This window comes from Aythya marila (genome assembly GCF_965140915.1).
Source record: "Aythya marila genome assembly, chromosome: Z".
Taxonomy (NCBI): domain Eukaryota; kingdom Metazoa; phylum Chordata; class Aves; order Anseriformes; family Anatidae; genus Aythya; species Aythya marila.
In genome coordinates, this window is record NC_139080.1 from 45,700,185 (window position 1) to 45,723,442 (window position 23,258).

The following is a 23,258-nucleotide window of genomic DNA, read 5'->3' on the forward strand; positions in this document are numbered from 1 at the left end:
CCTTCCCTTCCCTTCCCTTCCCTTCCCTTCCCTTCCCGCTGTGCGTGGCGCCGCCCTGCCCGCTGGGGCTGCGGCGCTGCGGGTGCTGCCGGCAGGGGGCCCGCCGGGGGGGCGGGGCCGCGCCCGCCCGCTCGGCTCGTGCCATTGTTCCGCCGCGCCCGCGCGTGCCGCCGCCGGGCGGGGCCGGGCCGCGCCGCGCCGATAGGCGGAGCCCGCGCGCCGCCGGCGGCCCCGCCACGAGATTGGCTGGCGGGGCCGGGCGGGGGGGAGAGGGGGCGAAAGAGAGAGAGGGGCGTGGCCAGGCTCGGCCCCGCCCACCCCGCGGAGCGGCGGCGGCGGCGGCGGCGCCGGCAGCGTCGCAGCGCCTGGCGGCGGCTGGGCTGGCGTGGCGTGGCGGCGATGAAGGGCGCCGTGATGCAGGAGAGCTTCGGCTGCGCCGTGGCCAACCGCTTCTGCCAGCTGCTGGACGACGACTCCGACCCCTTCGACATCCTCCGCGAGGCCGAGCGCCGCCGGCAGCAGCGCAAGCAGCGCGGGGAGGCGGCGGCGGCGGCCAAGAGGGGCGGCGGCGGCGGCGGCGGCGGCGGCGGCGTTGGCGGCCGCGGGGGCGCCGTCAGGAGGGAGTCCCAGAAGGAGCGCAAGCAGCAGGGCGGCCTCGGCACCGCCGCGCCGCAGCCCGGTACGGGGCGGGGGAGACGCGTCCCGGGGGGTGCTGGGGCCGGGCTGCGTGGGGCAGGAGGGGGCCTGGGGTCATCGTGCCGTCAGGTTGCCCCTCTGCTACCCCTCCCGGTTAGTCTGACACCGCCCCAGCCGCAGCTCCGCGCCCGCGTGGCGCTGAGAGCCTCCCGGTGCCGGGTCCGTGCTCGTTAACGGGAGTCTCCGGAGGGGGCGATGGCGCGGGCTGTCGCTTTAGAGAGTTGTCCAGAAGTTGTCTTTTGGGATTCTTCGGGGGTGACGTGGTCATGCGGCTGTCAGGGAGCCCTGCCTGAAAGACCAACGCTCGCGTTACTGCCAGGCTTCACTTCAAGGGTGCGTTGCTGTGGCTATCAACAGGAGGCGGAGGACCCTGCTCAGTGAATGGCAAAATCAAGTTTTGGTGGAAAAGTTTGTGCGCAAGTGCTGGTAGTTGTCAGTAGTCTACCAGGACCATGAAGTGGGTGAAGAGCATCCTGCTTCTCTGTAAGGTGTCTTCAGCAGGCTCTGCGTGTACTGCAGTGGCAATGCACAGTGACCTGGTGGGCTGCCCGAGTATCTTCTGCCACCTTGATGCTAGGGAGCCCGCTTTCCCCGTGTAGAGACATCAGCCATGTGCCTTGTTTTACTTTCCTGCTGATTTAAATTGGGAACAGACTGCCGGCTTATAGCAGGCTTTAGGAAAGTTGAATAACTTAAGAATTATTCTCTCAGGAAAAAAACATAACTTTCTTTGTAAGAGCAAGTGGGTATCCTGGGTTTTGTATGCTCGTATGTGTATGTCTTGGGCTTGTTGTGAGCAAGGACTGTAGATGCATAGTGCTCAGCATGCAAAACGAGTGAGGGAGGTGAGACTTGGGCCTGCTTGTGCGCTTCTGCCACAGGCTTTTTATCTGGGCTGTACACATACATGTGCGTCTGGTATACAGAATTCAGCCAGAAAACTTCTGGACACTGTAGAAGATTGTTGGGACTATTGGCTTAATGGGTGAGAATGAGTAACTGCTCGGGAAGTTGCTCTTACCAGCTGAATTTTGCATAAAGCCTCTAATGATGGCTGCGTTTCTAGAAGAATACACCCTTGTTTGGCATATAAGCAATCACACACAATACTGACTAAAATGACGGAATTATGGAACTAATGACTAAACTTCTGTTTTTTTTTTTCTCTCTTAAAATTGATGTAAAAAAATGTTTCCAGTCTTATTTATTTATTTATTTTTAAGCTATCAGGTTTGGGGAACAATTCCCTCTAATTTCATTCCACTGGTTATGAATTAAATACCATAAAGGAGTACCTAGACCCATCTGAACAGCTGAATCAGGTTCTGATGTTATGACTGAAGTTACAAAATTAAGTCTTCACTGTACAAGTTTTATCGATTTATTGGAGTGTATTGCTCGTCTGGGTTACCAGAAGTGTTGTTAAGCTTCACAACTTGTTTTATTGTGTTATTTCTTGAAAATTTTAAATCTGAAAATGGTCTTTATCTTAAGAAAGACTTGAAGCAAGCCTCATCCTTCTGTATGACTTCAAACTTGCAATACATAGAAAGCTTTACATATGCCTGAGAGCCTGTTTTTGGTGTTAGGTTTTGATTTTAGAGTGGAAGGTTTACTCACGGTATTGCTGCAAATCAGCATTTTTGCTTTGCTTAGCTCTTGGCTGCCTTTTCCAGAGGAGTTGTAACATAGTTTCTGGAGATGTTTTCAATTTGAAACAACCTCATGTAAGAGGTCTTTGGCTGATAATTGAGTGATCTTTAGAATCCAAACTGTTTGTTACGAGTTGACACAATTATAAGGAGTAATTTTTTATTTTTTTTTTGTTACAGAGAAAGTAAACTGCTATTTCATAGCCTATCAAAACCTACATTTTTTATTTTTATTTTTTTTGGCCATACTGATGTGGTCGTGGCTTTTTAAACTAATATTATTGGTTTTTTTGTTGTTATTCTTTAACAGAGTGCTGAGGCTTTGGGTAAGGGCTCTTTGTAGGTATTACAGCTCCTGCAGTTGCACCACTTAATGTTAACTCAGTTCATTCTTAGCACAGTGGCCAAACTGCATTTGCCAGCTCTTTATTCAAAAGGCCTTGTTGCAGAGCTTGCATTCTTCAGCAGTCCAGGCAAATTAAATCTGTTGATCATGCAGTAATAAGCTCTATTCAATTGAAATCTCTAAACCTTTGTTGCTGATACCTCCAGAAGGTTTTCTTCTTTCGTATGCATTTGATGACCCGTGTAACATTTAGATGTAGCTCCTGAATACTTACTATTTGTCTGAATTTTTAGCTACTTATTTAAGCTAATAGGTCATGGAATGTTTCTGGGGAATTTTATCTTATGCTGGCTGTAGCTCTCATATTTTTAAATAATTAATTCCAGTGTCATTCTTTCAGATGCAAAGTCATAAGGACTGTCCAGAGGGTAGCTGTGGTAGGCAATTCTGTAATTGGGTACTGGCACGCAAGAAAAGAAAGTATCACAGAATAGAGTCTTAGCTCCACTTATTTTTCTTTGCTGCGTTGCATGCAATAGCTGAAGCCTGGTTTTGTGCTTTGGGAGTGTTATTCTGCAGATCATGTAGTTAGTCCTGCTTTAGTTCACAAAAGTAGATGCTTGAAGCTTTGGAATTAAAGTCACATGGACGCACATGTATGCAAAGGAGTGAAATTTGGTTGTTCATGCATTCCTAATTCTGCTTTTACTCGGAGATATATGAAAATAAGTCCCTGAGAGTGGGAGCTGTCTTTCAGTATTTCCAATGACGCAGCTTTATTTTAAAGGAAGACCAGCTGTCCATTTGTGTGAGGTGCTGTTTTACTGGGATGGTAATAAAGTCGTGTCTCTGCATGGAGCCATAATTAATTGCAGAGATCCTTGAATTATAGCATAACTTCTCCACTCGCCCTCATTCCAGACCAATCAGAGCAGTATTCTTCTTGTTTTTTGTCACTTCATCTTTTCTGAGCTGCCACTAAATTGTGTCTTGTGGCTCAGACATTTTCATTCAAAAATGAGTTGTTAATCTGAAAGCTGAGGGAAGAAGTGTCTCTTAGGGGAAAAAAAAAAAAAAGTGGAAAGGGCAATTTAAATTTAGGACTAGTAACTGCTGTTGTTAGCTTTGTTCTAACATCTTACAAAGCAGTCAAAAGTCCTCCAAAAGAGAATTTTTTGAATAAAGTTCTTCTTCATTTTGTATGTATGTAGGTGGCTGGCAAGTCTGCTGGAAGAACTGTGGGAGGGATAAATAGCTCAAGTTTGCTGATACAAGGTTATTTAGCCCATTAAATTAAAATGGTAGAGTTACAGAGCAATAGCAATACATACTGTAAATGAACTACAAAATGGCAAAGGAAGCTCACTTACATTGAGCGCAGGGCAGTATGTGTGGGAGAACATGGGTTAGAGATGGAGGGCAGCATTGCTAGCTGTGCTGCGTCATGAATGATTTCTCTGATTCAAGCTACTGTAGCTTAGGAAAGAGCAGAGGGTCACTAGGTCTGATACTATTAAAACAGCAGGCAGCCTGAGAGAAACAGTATCAGGAATTACTGAGATACCAGTAGCGAGAAAACCAGAAAAATAACTGCTGTGCTCTTGAAAGAATCTCACTTTCCCACTTATTAAAGTGTCTGCTCTTTTCTTCACCTCGGTGGTAGGAAAACTAGAAAAAGCAGGAGCGACAACCATGGCCAAACCTACTGAATAATTTATGTATTGGGAAGACCAAAACTAAGATTTTTTTGCTCTGAGCAGAGGTATCTAAGCATACAATGGATGTGGAACTGAAGGTGAGAGACGGAGAAGGCAAAAACGTTTGTTGTTTGTTACTTATGCTTGCTGCCCTTGATTCATTCAGAAAACTTCTGAGTGTAGGCTGTCAGACAGAAAGCGTTTTGTCATTGCTTTTTTCCATCAATTACATGCTGTAAGATGCATAAATCTTTCATGTAACTACAGTGGCTGCTCTAATGTTTATTCTACCTGAATGAAAGCAGCTCTCACTTTCCGTCTGTTCTGTTCCAGTGCGTGCCTGCTGGGGCCAAAGATAGGTAATTCCTGTTTGGGACCTCTGGGCCACATTTGCAGAAACAGAGCATGGATGCCATCTTTTCAGTGGGTTTGAGCACCATCTATTTTAGTGGGGTGAGTTGGTCTCAGTCTTATGAGAATTTATAAAGCGCTGCGATGCAGCGTTTGGGGCTGGATTTTAGGCCTGAATGCAAGGCAATGCAAGGCGAGCTGAGCATCAGCAGCCTCCATCCCTCTGCCCGGGAGCTGTGTGGCAGCTGCCACCCTTGGCTGCCTGGCTTCTCGAAGTGCCAGGGCCAGGACAGGATTTCTGCTGTCGCCTGCAGTGACTGGATGTGGTTGCAAGCTGGGAAATTCAAGGTGTATGTCTAAATGGAAAACGAGGTCTGCCTCCCAAAAGCTTACTCTTTTTCCCTTAAAACATAAAATAAGAATGTTCTGCATCAGCAACAGGCCGGTGAAGAGCCTGCCCCTTCATAAACTAGAGAACCATCTCTTCTCAGGCAAAAGTTTTGCTTGTTTGAGGGCAGATAATACATGTATGAATAGAGAAACTTTGGATGGGAGCTAGACACAACACTGCAATGGCAGCTAGATTTCTCTGAGTTGTTTTAAATCCTTCTGTTAACACTGACGTTCAGTGGCAGGGAGTGAGATGCTGCAGTTCCTGAAAATATAATTTCTGCTTTCCCAGTTCAGGGTTCTGCAAAACGTGTTTATTAAATACACTTTCTAGAAAGTCTTCCTATGTAAATGCTGCTGCATAAGCAAAACTAATACTCATAGTAGTGGTGGCAAAGTGAAAGATACTTTAATATGTTAGATCTGTATTATTTGGCTTAATCTGCAGTTTATAAACCCCACTGTTGTTTGGTGTGTTTTTCTTCTTTAGCTATAACTATGTCTTATACCTGGTAATTTTACTATTTACAGACGTCTTTACCTCTAATAATGGTTTGGGTGTATTTTCTGAAAAAAACTGGTTTAGAAACAGTTTAATCAGCATTTTTTTTCTTCTGTTTTATCAATTTAGAAAGTAAAGTGACAGGCAACTGAGGTGACAGATCGGGCTGGTGCAGTAGCCTCGCAGGGAAATAATGGTGACGTGAGGAGTGGTGGGTATCTACTTGAGTTTAATAGAGATTTAAGTGTATGAACAAGAAAATCATCTTAAATGAGGCTAAACTTATTAACTAGAAAAAAGCAATCTTCATTTTTTCAGCACAGTGTTTGCAAGACCTCAGGTAGATGATCCATAAGACCCTATTGTGGTTTTGAAGGGAACTTACATACTTACATATGTATATGCTAACAAGCTGGCAACACTGGAGTGTACCAGGAGAAGTAATTAATGAGCATTCAAAGCACGGCCCAGTTCTTTGTAAGTGAAAGCTATTATGGCAACACTACACAGGATTGCCTTTGTTTTACTCTTCCTTCCCCCAAACCCAGTCTCCCAGAGGGCTGGTGGTCCTTTGGATCCTTAAGTAAAAGTGAGTCTGCATTGTGACAGATACATAGCAGGGAGAAGATCAGATGGTTTATGTTATCACTGCTGTCAGACTCTGGTTTGGTTTGCCCTTATATGCTGAGCTGAAATTTGTGCTGGTATTTGGACAGATTCGCAAGCCATGTGTTTCTGCTCTGAGGATGACGCTGTTTATTAGAGAGGTGTGTTCACTGCAGCTGTGCAGTTTTAATCCATTGTTGCATGTCTGTCGAACTAGTTAAAGTATTTTTATGCAGGTTACAAGTGTCACAAATTTTTGTAGTATTTGAAATCCATTTGCAGTAATTATACCCATCTATTAGAATCGAAGTGAATTAACTGTACAATGAAGTCAAGAGCTGTCTGCTTTGTCTAGCACGGTCAGTGCTGGTGACTTGTAATGCACTGTAATACACTTGCATATCTGACAAGACTTGTTTTGAAGCACTTTTAAGTACTTTTAAGTGGTACTGGGTAACAGAACCACAGATCATCTCTCTAAAATGGCTTTTACATCTTCGTTTTGTGATTGCTTTACTCATTTTAAGGAGTTCTCTAAATATGTATGTGAATTGGAAGTTAATACTAAACATGTAGGGATGTAGTCTCTGCATTCTTGCTGAGTTGTTCTGCTTCTCATAGCTAGTGAGAGGCTCAGAAAGGGATAAACATGCACTCTTGTATTGCAGTTGCCTGTTCAGATTTGATCAAAATAAATAAAAATGATCAGAAATGGTCTTTTGTTTTTCACACCAAGATTCCAATTTAGAGTTAACACTTGTGTAATTGTTGGTATAGTTGGGATATGCACAGAACAGACACCTTTCCAAACAGTAAATGTCATTCTGTATTCCTTATAACTTCAACTTTATCCTTTTCAAATTAGGATGCTTTAATAAAAAGCACTCAGACTAATTTCAAAATTGTCCTTCATCCACAGATTGTCTTCATTTTTGGGATGCAAATATGCTTGCTGCTATAAGGGCTGAGGAAATCCAAATCTTGAGAAAAGAGAATATATTATGTCAAGCAGTTTGTAGTTTAGGAAAAAAAAAAAAAAGCTAGGGTTGCTTGTGCAGCCCCAGTTAAACTTTCTTCAGTGTATAGATGCGACTGTCCTTACTGCCTAACAAAAAGCTTTATCAGTCACCATTCTACGTTTTTCTCTGAGTGGATAGTTCTTTGAAGTTTTCTTTTTAAAGATGATGCTATTGACTTCATGCCTGACAGCCAAGCTTTGAAGAGAGATCTTTTTATACGGGCATTTCTGTGGAACTATGAATTCATTCGTATATTAATATATTGACATAGAATAAGTTTTCTTCTTATGTGCTAACAACCGAGGCACAGTAGCCAGGGCTGTTTCTTGTCCGTGAGAACCTGACTTCAGTAACTTGTTCAGCATTGCACAGTTTAAGTATAGGGTCTAGGAGACAGAAGGTTTGCTTTTGGAGAACTTTGTCCTAAATAGAGCAGAGAATTTGGGAAAACAGAGAAGGAAGTACATATTGAACTCTAGTCTTAAGCTAGGTGCACTTGAGTTGAACGCATAACCTCGGCTTATTGCTTTTTGTAGCACTCAGTTCCTCTGCAATCACCTTGCCCTACCTGCTCCTCTTCAACATCAACAATGTAAAACAAAAACTGAGAAAGCTTAAATACATTTTGTCTTGTAATATATTGGAATTCTAGAATTAGTTGAAGCCTTTGTATTTACTGCTTGCGTTTCTGCTATTTAAACTAAGTGTCTTGTAATGTCGGTAAATTATTCTTTCCCCCATAGAGCAGCAATGTAAGGAGGTGACCCTTATTTTGTTGGATACCATAACTGTGAGCATAAAACAGAGGTGCAGACTCTAAATTGAGCTTATCTGTAAGGAAATGTGATGTCTGATGGTAAACAGCTAACACCTGTCTCAAATGATCCTCTTTGCTCTGTCTTCATCTCTTCTACCACAGCCTTGCAATTCATGTCTTCTGGTGAAATTTCTCTATCCTGTTTTGTAGTACACCATTAAGGTCTTTGAGGAAACATAAGAGAAAGTTTTGTTCTCAATTTTTATAATTTAAGGTGAGCAAGATGAGATTTTTCTACCTTGTTGTGTATTGTGTGTTTTTTTTTTTTTAATGGTTGAGCTGAGTCAACAAGAGTAGCGTTTTTGCATGAGACAGATTCATCGATATGGAGGGGAAAGTAAGTAAATGTCTTTAAAGAAAGTGTCTGACAACCTTAACTGTAAGTGATTTTAATATTTTGGGGGACTTGGGAGTGGAGGTGGTAAAGCAGAAGACTATTGTGTAGTCAGTTCCCTTCAGACAGTAGCTGGTAAATACAATTTGATTATTATTAAACTCAGTAATAATGTGTGTGTTTCTGTATAGGCCAGAAGCGAGCCCCTAAACAAGGAGAAGAGCAAGGATGGAATGACAACAGAAGAGCAGAGAAACAAGACAAAACTGAATCGAGACCTTCTTTCAGGGAATACCGTTCCTATGAAACAGAAAGGCAAACAGAATTCACAGCTGAAAGGTATGTATCGGATAGGGAGATGATAGGTGCCTTGTAGAAGATCTCCACAGGGATGGAAAAGGAGGGGAAAGATTTAACCTTCTTAAACAGATGTGATAGGCAGAGGTGACTCAAAGGCATAGTTGCGTTACTAGCGTATCAGTTTGGTATTGGGTACCTATTAGTTCATGTCTGTCAGAGCTGTCATTTCAGCTTCCGTGCAGATTGATTTGGAGCTTTGTTGTTAAGTGGTAAAATAGAAGGCAAAACTAAAACACGTTAAGATCTGAAAACTTTGCCTTCAGCCTGTAAGGTAAATATCCAGTTTCTGAACTTGCATACCAACTATTGTAGAATATCTGGTGCAGATCCAAAGTAGAATTAATTTTACAGTTCAAACTGAAACTGTACCTTTGTGACACTGTTTGTTACTTGGACAGTGAACACATGACAAACTTGTTGTACTAGAATGCAATATTCTAGTACAAAATGTAATATTCTAGTATAAATGTATACTTTGTACTAGAATACTTCCACCTAAAGTCTTAACACTTGAGGGTGTAACTCTTCTTATTTTCCATCACAGTAGTTGGTATTAAAAAATTTCAGAAAACGTGTTAGCAGTTACATGTAACTATGAATTTGTATTGTGGAGTTATGGCCCAATAAGGTCACTGAACACATGACAGTTCTGTAGTGTTTTATTAAACTTCCCTAATATTTCCACTGTTAAACTATAAACACGTGAACTTTCTATTTCTGTTGTCTGCAATAATTCCTGCTGTGTTCAGTTTAATGACAAAACTAATACAACTGTGCTGAGTAAATATGTAGTCTTCAAAAATTGTACAGTAGCTCTCTTACACAGGTGTCTCCTATAACTGCACAAATGAAGTCATGCAGATGTTTTTCTTGTTGTTAATGGTTCCATAGAAACAAAAATCTGACTGGAAATCTTCTCTCTAGATCAGGTGAAAGAGTAGACTATGAAAGACCAAGAGGTCGTGGAAGAGGAAGAGGTGGAATGCGAGGCAGAGGAAGAGGTAGTGGAATAAGCAGAAGTTTTGATGGCTTTGACCAAAGAGGAAAGCGGGAATTTGAAAGACAAAGTGGCAACGATAAAACGTAAGTGTTCAGTGTACTTGTTCTTCGTGCACAAGTGAACGATAGAGTTGACACTGAAGTAGAATCTCTTGCATATTCTGTTTGTGCATTCTATACCCAAGCTGCTTGCCAATAAGTCAGTACTAGTTTCAGTTCAAGTCTGTAATGTAAAAAAGCTGTTAAAGAACACTGTTTCTCTCTCTAGAGGAGTGAGAGCAGATGACAAAAAGGGTGGAAGCGGAGCTCGCAACTGGGGAACAGCTAGAGATGATATGAGGTACAACATTTTCTCATGCCACCATAGACCATCATTTTCTGGTGCCCACCATAGATCATCATTTTCAGTTCATTGAAGTTTGGGTATTTTGAGGTTTAAGTCATACTTTCTATTAATTATAGATTAAGCATAATTTTATAGCTTTCTGGACTCATCTTGTTTATCCTGAAGAGTTTAATTTGTAGCAAAGGCATGGTGATGTCTCTTGAATAAAAGCCTGTCAAAATATTTTAGACTGGGGCTACGTTGTCTTTTCTGAAATAAGTTATGACTTTTTCTTATATTCAAATAAGTGGGACTCCAGTACTTTTTGACATTGCTACAAAATAGTCACTAACAAGTGGAACTTGTCAGTGGGCTTGAAGTTTGGTCCTTCTTTCTCAAATTTGATGTATTGTGTCTTAATAGCAAAGCTGCAGTACAATTCAGTGTGGCTCAAGAGACTTTTTAGCTGACTGTACCACTGAAATACATCTTAAAGCACATAAGGATCAGTGACAAAATGTGATGTTTTACTAATGGTCAATTAGATGAAAAAAGTTGGGAAGTTAAATTCTGTATTTCTTTCATTGGTTTATTTCTAGATAACACAAAGCTTGCTGGAAAAGTCAACTTTTCTGTGCACCTAGCAGTATGCTACTCTTTCCAGTAGCCTTTATTCTTCAATGCTTACAGAAGTTTTCAGCTGAAGGCTGCTGAAAGACAGAAAAGGGAAAACTTTGAGCTTAGAGTAAACATCCGTAGCCACATGCACATTGATTCACAAAACTGTTTTAAAAATAGTTTTGTATTTATAACTCCAATCATGATTATGTTTGTTAATGTACACCAGGTTTTTTGAGGTATCTGTCTAAGAGGTTGAAAAAAAATCCCTTTGGGTCCACGTTTTGGGGCTTGATATTCTGAGCTCTAAGAGACTGTACTGACTTCTATCTTTTCTATAATGCTGCAAACTAAAAGCAAAAGATTGATTAGGTACTCCAGCTTTTCAAAACATGTAATTGATTATTTAAACATGGTTTTGATCTAATAGCACAAACCTAGTTGGTTAAAAAAAAAAAAAAAAAAAAAGCACAAACCTAGTTTCTAAATATGTCAGTGAAGATGGTGCGAACTCTATAAATTTCAAGGAAGTTAAATCTCTTGTTTTTTCTCCCTAGCTATTACTATTTTTTTAGTTCAGAAGCATCACAATTTGTGATACAGATGTGAGATAACACTGCTTTCTTGTGATGTGGTGCATGTGGTAGAGTTCACATTAAATTGGCATTGTCTAAACGATTCTAAAAGCATCTCTATGCTTTAATTGTTCTTAATGAAGCATTGAAACTACAAAGTTTTAATTTAAAAAATGTATGCATATAAATGGAATGAAAATAAGCATGCTACTGCTCTTGTTTGAAAGCTTACTAATGTGGCTAATGGGTTACAGAAAATGTGGACTTCAAAGATGAAGTGTGAATTTTACTGTTTTAATTGAAAATAAGAAATGCAAGCATAAGTATCAGAGATGTACTATAATCAAGTACTGGTGTTCATGACTGAGTTATTTTGTCTTCATGCATGCTTTTCACTTTTTTTTTGTTTGTTTGTAAGTACATAGAAATTAGGTTTCCCCATTCCTTCTCATTTTGTTAGTTCACATAGTCGCTTAGTAGATCAACTTTTTCTTATGATCCCAGAGCTTTTCTTCTGTTTTGTCCCTTCCCAAGGAATTTTGTCTGGGAAATGTGATGCTTTGATATGTGAGTTCGTTGCCAATGTGCCCCATGAAGACCTTGTGTTTTTCTGTTTACTGTTTTAGTGAGGTGGAACAGACTGCTCCCGTGGAAGAGACTGCAGAAACAGCTCAGCAGCAAGGGACTACTGAAGGAGAGCCTCTAAAAAAGTATAGTCTGGCTAAAATATATATATTTTTTTTCTAAATACAAAGAAAATAATTGACTGTTACTGATATTCTTGACTTTTATTGGGAGGCACACTGGAAATCTGAACTGTGAAGTTTTTCTGTTTTTAAATAATTGCAGTAGCAAAGCTTTTTCTCTATTTGTGGCTCAAGAAAACGAGTCCCTTAGTCTGACTAAAGCTTGATTTATATAGCTGCAATTTTGAGTGACCAGTGATGCTTACATTCCTAACATTTGGAGATTGATTAAGGAGGGGCTGCCTATTGTCTGTTACCCTTTTAACTTGGGTAATTGGTAAAAAAACAAAACAAAACAAAAAAAACACCTACCCTGTTTTATTGAAGTACTCTGCAAGGAAAAAGGTATTCAAGGTACTTATGCAATTAAACAAACACAACTGAAGTACACTAAGATAAAATTCTCTAAGTCAGTTATTCATCAATCACTAATACCATCCAAATGCATCTATTCATGAAGGGCCTCCGTAGAACCTAGAAGGCTAACTGGAAATGGTCTTGCAGTGAGCCTTAAAAGCTGGGGAACTGAGAGAGAAATCTGCCTCGGTCTTCTGGCTTTCATTCTGATCAGTGTCCAGAGGAGAATTTACTGCAGGTCAAATAAACACTTTGGCTTAAGAAAAACTAATTAGACAATCTTGTTCAACCAAGAGTTCAAAGAATAAGCAGATACCATGTTGTGAATATCTTTTAAATACTGGAAGGCAATGAAATGTCAGTGCCCTCTTCTGTTGCTATGAAGCCTTTTTTTGCCTAATTATGTAGCTTACTAGTTACATTGGTTCATTTCTTATCTAAGTTGTAAAGCTGAGTGCACTACAAAACCTGTTCAGTTTGTATAATCCTGGAAGAATATGAATTGATAGTGCTTTGATTCCTTTAATTTAAAATTACCTTTTATTATACAGCTGAATTTGCCAGAAACTGAATGATGATAATTGGATTTCCAGAAAGATTTTTCTATGTGAACTTAAATCAGATGGGTAGTTAAATTAGATAAATGCAATGCATATTTGAAAAAAATAGCTAAATATGAGAACAGTTATTAAACACTCTTTATCAGTTAGTGATATCTTTACTTGTACCAGTTTCTACTTCATGGTAGGTGGAAACATGCTCAGAATATCAGGCTTTTCCTAGATGTGTCCTAACATCAGTTCCTTGTAGAACATAAGGCAAGAAGTATACATATTGACAAAGGTTTCTGACAGAATCTGCCAGTTGCCTTCTCATGTTTTCAAAAGTTTAGTTTAGGAATAGTCCACTGAATTCCATAAGATGCAAGTAAACTAAAAGTACAGAAGTCTGCATCGTGTAGTCTTTTCAGTAAATACTATCCTGAAGACTCTCAAATCTGTATGCAAAATATGAATTATATGTAGCTCATTGCAGTTACCTTTGGGTGCATTTATGCGTCTCCACATCTTTCAAGATCTGAGGAAATATTGTGTGAATGGTAGTGATGTAATTAGGGATGGATGGATGGGATACTGCTAAATGAGGCAAAAGTATTTTTGTTTTTAAATTATTTAAAAACAAAAGTTGTAGGGATATGTTTTCTCAGGTATGATATTCTTCAAAATGCATTTTAAGGTCTTGTCTGCTTAGGTTGTCCCTGCTCTCCAGAGTTGCTGTCTTCTGGCAGGTAACATAAACCAGCAAAAGATTCTGACAAGGCTAGCTTCTGCTTTCACTGCAGCCTCGACATTGTGGGGCTAGGCACGTATGTTTGTTCAAGCTACAGCTAGGGTTTTTTCTCATTTTGACTTTAAATGCAACAACTCCGAGGAATCAATTTCTTTTCTTCTGCTTAACTGCAGTTGTGTGCTTGTGCTGAGACAGTTGAAATATTTGGTTTTGTGTTTTCTCTCATTCTTTCTTAACGTGACTGTTAGCATGTTAAAAAGTAGTAGTAGTCCTGTCAATTGGGAATAATTTGTCTGTATGGAGATACTATATAGCTTTCTGGTGTGTTACTTCACCAACCTCAATGCATCTCCAGAAAGACTTCTGCAGAGTTCTGTAACCTACGAGGTCTTTGCCTTCAGGACTGTGTCCATATTGTTTTTCATAAGTTTCCATTTGCAAAGTGAATAGGACAACAATTTCTTTAATACTCATACATTAAGTTCCTTCTTGCTATATCCTTGACAAATTTCACTGACGCTTCAACATCATCAGTGTCTGTTGTTTATAGTGTCCTATATGACATGCTATTTTTTTCTGCAACTAGTAAGTACAAAATATATAAGTTGTATAGTTGCATAAGCTGTCCTCACAACTGCTTTCTGTTGAACTCATCTTCAGAGTTCAAACAATAGAACCAACTTCGCTTGACTGATGACTTGAATAAACTGTTTTTTCTTTTTATTCAGTACAACACATAATCTAATTAATCCCTATCAAATATTTGTGGAGTTGATAATTATTCTGTGATGTTTTATTCTATTCCTTGACAAAGGACCTCCTTCCTTTTTAGTAGATATATGTACCCATCTGGTCATTTAATAGGAATTTTTCCAAATTTGTCATCAAGTTTGCCGACATACTCACTTCTCTTGTTTCTTAATAGTGACATAAAGCTAGGTGTATACCAGTTCAAATCCTTAATCCTTCGCTTTTCTTTTATAGTTAACTTGTATGGTTGTAGATTGGTCTTACCTTGTGTAATTTTAAATTTTGTTATATCTGGTAGTAATGTCCCTGCAAATGATGTTCAGTGGGAAAGATTTGTGCTATTGATTTCTTGATAAAAGCCAAATAAGAATTTGCTTTGTGCAGCTGAAAAATTGATCCAAAAAAGCTCAATATTTTTAAGGACATGAAAATAATTAGCCAAAGAGATGAACTGAAATCCATTCTTTTCAATCGTTGTTTCTTCTGCATATTATTGTGTTCATTTAGAGCAGTTCCTGTAGGAAAGGTATGCACAGTAAACAAAGTATAGGTAGAGGGTTATAGTAACCATTGAAAACACTGAAGCAGTAAGAATCATAACTAAAACCTCCTTGTCTGATGTTTTGATATATACATGCACTGGGAATTCAGTTTGTTCATGTCCAGAGACCGTACTTAGATAGTTAGCAGTGCTTGCCAGCATGATCATTGTCATGTCAAGGAGCTTTTCCACGGAATTAATGAAAATACAGTGATAGGTTATGAAAAATAAATAAGGTAAGAAGGTGTCAAGTAATGCATAGAGTGCATGTCCATGCAGTCTGAGTGACCAAAATAATCCGCTTCAGTTGAGTCTCTCTCCAAAAAGTTATATGCATGTTCCTTTTGCTCTGCCTTGGTAATAGCGACGTTACTTCCCCCTGGGAGTGTCAGCATCCTAAACCAAATCTGTAGCACTAATAACCTGGAAGTAAAGATCAAACCATGGTTTAAAAGTTGAGAAACCAGAACTTTGTGATGTAGCTGCTCCACTATATCTTTGGGACAAGCAAGCGGTTGTTTTTGGTAGGTGTGTTTTTGTCAAAGTTACACTTGTAATTGCCTTCTGGGAAATTTAGGTTGCTGCATAGTGAGGTGTCCTTGTATTACAATCATTGGACTCTAAGTCTGAAAGGGGTCTTGCTGACTGAAAGCATGGTTGATAGTACCTATACCACTTCTTATACCTGTGTGGTTGATTTTGATGTCCTCTAATGATGGATTTCAGTGTCTCTGATAGACTTTCTAATGCTTTGGAAGTAGAAAGTACTAGTTAGGGGTTTTGTTTTTTTCTCCCAATTGTCTTGCCTTAATCATTGTCAGCATGCACTATTTTGTTCCTTCTTAGCATTATATATTTGTTTCTTCCTCAGCTCTTCTTAAAGACTTTCCTGTATATTGTGTGTTTTTGACTTCATATCTGTCTTGCCGTTCTCTTCTGGACTCCAGAATTTCCCACATGGAAACTTTCATCAGTTGAGACCTTGTTCTACCCCACCAGCAGTGACATCTGCTCCAAACAAAAAGGTTGATACATGTCTTTGTCCTATCCTCAGCAGCATAATGCTATGTAGTGTTGATGATGGTTGTTGATAATACTAGATAGTGTTGATTTAAGGTTTGGTTTGACTAGGTTACTTGCAGAAAGTCTGTGTGGGTTGGGTAGGAGATGTTCCCTATTTCAGAGCTTCTGTTTTGCCAGTGTTTCTTTCTGTGTTTGGGCAGCTGACATTTTTTGCCTGAGAGTGTTTTTACTTGTCCTTTGTAGATCCTGGTGACGGTGCTTTTTGTTTTTGGGCCACTTACTTTCTCTATGTAGGATCTTGTAACACTTGGTCAGCCCTTCAGTATTCTTGTATGGATTCGTTATTTGCCATTTTCTTTCTGAACTTTTTGCTGCAGAAAGTGTGTATTACTTCTTGCAGTACAGGTAGCAGCACAAAGCTGGCCTTGAAGGTGGCATGCTTTTCTGTTGTAGTTAGGAAGATAGATAGCTACATCTCAAGTACTTGCTGCAGCTGTTTTTGTCTTTCTACAGGTTTCATCAAGGACTGAAATGTGCCTCCCTTACTTGGTGAAAAGGGGAGAGAAGAACAAAAGGCTTTCTAAAGTTCAGATATACATTTTACCAATTCTGTCTTGACATAGCATCTTGGGAAGAAATTAAATGTTGTAATAGAAGCTCTTATATTAGCTTTTTTCCTCTTTTCTTCTTCCTTGGGTGCTTGTAAGTAGTCTTGCTTTTCTAATGCTTGTTCCCAGAATTGACGTTTCAGAAAATTGGCCAAAAAATGGCTGGTTTCTTACTGTTAAGGCCAGAAAATTTAAACATTCAGGGTGTCATCGGTTCTTCATGCAATGTTCTTACACATGAAAAAGTATTTGTTGGCCTTTTTTCCAGAAGTAGCTGCATCTTTCACCAGTATCCTTTTCATTTAAGTCAGTAAATGTGTTAATTTTTTCCTTATCAATTCTTCTAATTATAGTGTCAGATCATTTTAATCAGTATAGAATTACAAACTGCTTACCAGTCTTTTTACCTTTAACTTCGTGTTTATATAGCTGGAATTTTATAAATAACAGAGAATGAAGGCATGTAGACTTGTACATTTTTATTTACTGGCTTTATGAAGTACATTTTAAACTGTCCTTCCTAGAACCAAAATTAAGACTGTTACTGTGCAGTTCAGTGTTTCATATGCTTCTACCTGTCATATCCTGTGTTCTTCAGTAAAATAGAATATAAAGTTGACTGGTAAGTAATAAAATGGCATGCTGCAAGATCACATAGGGAGAGGGCATGTACAGAAAACTCTCAAGTGTGCGTTCTTCTGAGGTGCTTGTACAACTTCAGAGATGAAATGTGCATTTGTCGTGTTTTAACCCGGCCAGCAGCTAAACACCATGCAGCCGTTCACTCCCCCTCCCCCTCCTTGTCTGGAACGGGGGAGAGAAATGGAAAGTGAAGCCCGTGAGTTGAGATAAAGACAGTTTAATAAGACAGGAAAATAATAATAATAATAATAATACAATGATGATAATAGTACTACTACTAATAATGTGTACAAACAAGTGATGCACAATGCGATTGCTCACCACCCGCTGACCGATGCCCAGCCTAACCCCGAGCAGTCCGGCCCCCTCCCCCGGCTATCCACCCCTATATATTGTTCAGCATGACCCCATACAGTATGGAATACCCCTTTGGCTAGTTTGGGTCACCTGTCCTGGGTCTGTCCCCTCCCAGCTCTTACTGCACCCCCAGCCTGCCTGTTGGCAGGACAGAGCAAGAAGCTGAGACGTCCTTGGCTTGGTATAAGCACTGCTCTGCAACAATTAAAACATTGGGGTGTTATCAGCACTCTTCTCATCCCAAGCCAAAACACAGCATTCCACCAGCTACTAGGAAGAAATTAATTCTGTTATAACTGAAACCAGGACAGCAGTTCACTTGATTCTGCATCTTCCATGATAAAGCAAATTTCCAGCTTGCATCTAATCAACTGTATATTTGTATTAGAAAAATCCACTCTTGATAATCAGCATTTGATAGAAGACATCTTGGAACTGTGATCCAATGAAGACGCACAAATCTGTATCTCTCGCACAAGAAGGAGCCTAATTAAAAGGTTTTGTGGAAAAATAAGTGTTAGGGAATATACTTAACTAACTTTGTGGTAGGGAAAAACTTAACCAATTTCAACTGCTATTGTAACGTGTAATAGTTCTGGGTGGGAGGAGGAAGAAGCAGTGGAAGAAGCACTTTTTCAAGTATCTGGGAGTCAACAGTGCAGATTTTCCTATAGCTCATAGTATTTGGTTATTGTAACAATTAGAGTGATGTGAGTTGTGCTTCCTGCATCTGATTATATTAAGGAGGGAGTAACTGCCTGCTACTATCCTTAAAAGGTACATGTGGAGTATAACGTAATAGCAGCCGGTTCTGGGCAAGAAAACTTTTGCCAGCATTAGGAAAATGGCAGAGAAGTAGTCAAGCAGTGATGTGTGGAGAAGGATTTTTAGTCTTACATATCTTGTCTTATAAGTACAGATGTACAGCGTTGGACTTCTGTCTTTACAGTTCAAAAATATGCAAAGCATACTCCTTATGTTGTGACATACTCCATATGTTTTCCTTGAACGTATCAGCATTATTGCATTTTGTGTGGCAAATTCAGAGTGGACTAGGATTAATCTGTCAGTTTCAGGCAGGTGATAAATAATGACTCCTTGTGAGCTACTACCTCTGACAAAAGAAGTCAAACAAGCATCAGAAGCGTTGTCTAAAATTCACAAAGAAAATGCTAATAATTACTTAGAAGATCCCATGGTGTCATCAGGTCTTTTTAGATGGCTGAAAGCCGCACTGAAACACAAATCCATCTCATTGTCATCTTGCAATGTAAGTCAATAAAACTGTGCAACTGGGGTATTGTGAACTGCTTAGTATACTTTTTTTTTTTTTTTTTTTTTTTTTTTACTGTGGCTGCATTTTCTAGGAGTAGATCCACTGATGAAACAGTAGAATTGAGAATATGCCAGATCAAAAGACAGCCTGGTTTTGTCTAGAATTTGAAGTGCTTGAACTTACGATAAGGATGGATAAACACCAGAACCTACTGTAGTAGGTTAGAGATAGCATTTATTCATAAGACTTAATTTCAAGCAAAGAGGTGTGTTTTCTAATTTATATTGACATAAAACTTGTACCTCAAGCTACTGCGGGTTATAAGTGAAATTGAGGATAGTAATTTGGGGAGAAACATTCCAGATGTTTTGTTTACTATCCTTACTTTAGAGATTAGTGTTCTTGTTCATCCTGGCATGTTGCAAGCTAATGGTTTTTACTTTACAACTATAAACCTTTAGAGTTGCTGAAGGGGAGCCAATTGAAGAAGTAGTTCAAGAAATGACGTTAGATGAGTGGAAAAATCTTCAGCAACAGAATCGACCAAAGCCTGAATTCAACATCCGGAAGCCAGAATCCACTGTTCCTTCCAAAGCAGTGGTGATTCACAAGTCAAAATATAGCGATGATGTAAGCATGCATTGCCTGAGGAATTCTGTAAACTCTGCTTTATGCTCAGGGTTAGGAAACTGTCTCTATTCTTTCTACTAGTTTTAGTATAACCTCAACACAAGTCACTATCCAACTTTGTTACTGTAATCACATACGTGCCTCAAAACTTGCTTTATACGTACTGTCTATTCTTTTTTCTTCTCTCAGATCATCACCCACATTTTGTATGCAAATATGTAATATAACAAGTAGCTCTACCTTAGAGTTTACTTAGTCTTAGCAATATAAAACCTGTGTCCTTGTTGCTGCCACCTATGTACATCTTTGGTAGTGCTACTAGAGAAACTTGGTTTACTAAACATGTCTTATACTAATTTTGAGTTATATTTAGCATAATTACCAGTATGTATTTGAACGTATATATTGCATTCTGGTTTTAGCATCTCTTAGTCTGGATGCTAAGTCTCCTATTTTCATCTGCGCTGGATCCCAGCTTTCACTGTACACTTGGAATATATGATTTTTTTTTCCAGTTTTAGGGTCCTGCTTCTTAGAAGCTTCTTAAAAGTAACTCTGGAGAGCTTGTTTCATAGTAATGTGCTTTTGTCCATGCTTTTCTGAAATTTTTATTCCATGATATTATTGGGATTCATATTTCAGAGATGACTTCTAGTTTATTGGTATGATAGGCAAGCAGGGAGACTCAGAGATTCCTGCTTACTTAGATTTCAGGTTTTGGGATCACAGAAATATGTGCATATCCTTGTAGCCTAGCATAATGGAATTCTTATCCTTGAATAACGTCTGTATGCATGTATTGATACACATTTATCCTTTGCCTAGTTATAATACTAACATCAAAGCTTACAGCTTTTTGAGAAGTCTTAATTACTTTAGGTCACCTAGCACTTACATAGACCAACACTAATACAGAAGTTGCTGCATCCTTTTTTAGCATGGCTTTTGGTGGTCACAGATGCCATTGCCCCATCCTTCTCCAGGGTGTGGGAATGTGCTGGGGAAAATAACTACTACAAGCTCTGAAGAGTATGACAGTGTATGAAGAGTGCATGCAAGTTGCTGTTCTTTTTGCTCCTAAACTTTCTTGGCTAGCATTATCAAGGGACCTTATTAAAATGAATATAGAAGAGGTACAGAAACTACATGACAAGAACAAGTCAAATCCGTCTATTAGACATTGAATAGAATAGGTGACCCATCACAGTATGGGACGAGTTTACAGGTATGTTAACTGTAACACACATTAAAATTACAGTGGGAAACAATCTTAAATCCACTAGCTACAAGGAATACACAGAGTTTAAACAGCTATTTAGTTTAAACAGCTACTAACAGCTCATTTGGTAGGCAAATGCTGTAGTTGCTTATGATCTTTTCATTACCTGAAGGTAATTGTAGGAGTAAGTAGCATAGGCCTGACTCTCTGGTTCCTTAGGAAAACCTTGTAGATCATATTTCTGAAAACTTCTTCGGTGTTACGGAGCTGGTATATAAGATTTGTTTTGCAAGGACTCTCTGAGCCAGCAAAGAACTATTCCTGGCATCTGGGAAGCAGCAGTTGTCTCACTTCTTTTCAAACCCTCTGCAAGTTAAGGCCTGTCTTCTATTCTGGACATCTTGTTGATTTATCTGCTGCTTAGTTTGTAATACAAGTGTGTGTGTATCAGGGAGGGAAGAAGGGTGTGTAAGGAAATTACAGGCCTTAACCAGATGTTCTTTTTAGCTGCAAAAGGAAGACTTTGAAGATGATTCTCACGTCTTTCGAAGAGCAGTGAATGACATAACATCTCAGCTGGATATTAACTTTGGGAGTCTTCCTCGCCCTGGCCGTGGATCAAGAGGAGCACGAGGTGGTCGTGGTAGACGAGTCGAAGAGATGGGACCTCGACCAGAAGTAACGGTAAAGTTTGTGGTTTTTGTTTTGTTTTCTTGGAATTCTTTTTGGTAGTGGCTGTCTTCCCCCTGTGTTTCTTGGGGGGATTACTGATTTCCATAGTGACAGACTTGTTTCTATTGCCTACCTCACAGTATGTTGGCCTGTGTTGTTATTTTCAGTACCTGACCCATATCAAGTTGCTTAAAATTAAATACCAGTTCAGGCTCAGGAACTCCAACACATAAATTTCCAAAGGCTGGATTACTAGTTGCTGTAATGTTATCTAGAAGACAGGACGTAATGAAGATTTGTTTCTGCAGTGAGTTTTGGTATAAACTGCGAAGTAATTGAAATGACTAAAGGTTTATATCCCTTTTAAGAGATTTCAGTACTGTATGTTAATAGTATTTTGATTACACAGCATGAGATCACTACATCTGGGATCCTGCAGATGAAGACATGGAGTGGTGGAAGTATTTTTTTATAACCATTAAAAAAAACCTTCTACTCCCCTTTTTCCTTTTTAAAACAAACAAACAAAACAATATATTTGACCACCTAAAAATTACACCTTTATTCTTCATAATCCCCAAAGGTCTGTTTAGTTCTGCTTATCATGAATAAAATAATTAAGGTTGGGAACTTACAGAATGATACGGAAATAATTTGATGTTTGCTTCATAAAAATGAAACAGTCTCTTTATATCAGAGCACAGAGTTTAAAACTACAATCAGATATGTAGTAGCCTGAGAATGTTAATAAAAAAAAAAAAAAAACAACACAATGCTGCTTCTGAAAAAATGTTACAGATGAGATTGTTTTACATTTTTTTCCATCCCATCAAAATACTTCAGAACCCTTGACCTTCTGGTCCTGCTCAGCCAGCAAATCATCATTCTGAAGAGCTTCATGGTGTGGCTTACAATAGTCATAATCTCTGAGATAAGATTGTCATTTATATCCATCTCTATTACATAAAGTACTTAATTTGAATAAAAGAATGAGTATTTGTCAGGGTAAAATACATGTCTATATATCGCTGCCATGTGTTTTACAATGGATTCATTTTTATAAAACTTCCTTTTTCACTTTATAGGTGCAAATTGTTGCTCCAAATCCTGATGATCCTGAGGATTTTCCTGCTTTAGCTTGAAGGAGCTATCATGAATGGTATTATCAACATAGCTTTGGTGTAGCCTGTGAAGAGGCCAGTTCTGCTCTGGTGTGGAAAAGAAGTCTGAGTCTACACGAAAAACTGTTCTGTTTTGGGTTCTTTTTTTTTTGGTGTGGAATGATTGCACTCCTCTGTTAATGGAAATGGGTTCTGGAGATAACAGTAGATTGGGATTCTGTCATAGGGTCCAGTGTCTGCTTCCATGTGTGAAAATGATGTGAAGGCTTGCAGCACTCTACTACAAGCCTACTACTACTCTACTCTACTTCACATGAAGTTCAAGGGTACAGTGCTTGAAAATGTGTATATAGAGATGATATCAAGTTCTCCATGACAGCTTGATCAAATGTAAACTGTTGAACATGGTTTGCAGTTGGGACTCTATTTCACTGTAGACATTTGAAAGCTGCTTGCTGTGTTTCTCTGGGTGATGTGTATTTTACACAGTTAGAAGTTGTAGTTATTGAGAGATGGGCAAATAAAGGAAAGCACACATTGGTTTGGGTTTGAGCTATTATTTTCACAAGTCAGAGTAGGAGATTGAAGCCCATGCTGTTTGGTTGCCATCTGGAAGAAAGGAAAAAAAAAAAAAGAAATAACCTCTGAACAGAAGTGATCTTAAGACAGTGCAGGTGCTCTTGGTAGCTGACTTTAACAAGTCTTGCTTCAGTAAGAAATGACAATTTGCAACTACTTT

General features: G+C 39.4%; 1 protein-coding gene across 2 annotated transcripts; it reads left to right on the forward strand.

The window, feature by feature from the left end:
• The first annotated feature begins 317 nt into the window (after window positions 1–317).
• HABP4 (hyaluronan binding protein 4) lies at window positions 318–23,056 on the forward strand. 2 transcript variants are annotated; one of them, XM_082783609.1, is made up of 8 exons: window positions 318–679; window positions 8,602–8,749; window positions 9,695–9,853; window positions 10,038–10,109; window positions 11,914–11,997; window positions 19,339–19,507; window positions 21,234–21,410; window positions 22,484–23,056. In XM_082783609.1, exons 1-8 carry the CDS (start codon window positions 400–402, stop codon window positions 22,538–22,540), a joined length of 1,146 nt encoding a protein of 381 aa, XP_082639735.1. In that variant the 5' UTR covers window positions 318–399; the 3' UTR covers window positions 22,541–23,056. The 2 variants fall into 2 exon arrangements, with proteins under 2 accessions (XP_082639735.1, XP_082639736.1); XM_082783610.1 differs by lacking the exon at window positions 10,038–10,109.
• Window positions 23,057–23,258: the final 202 nt, after the last annotated feature.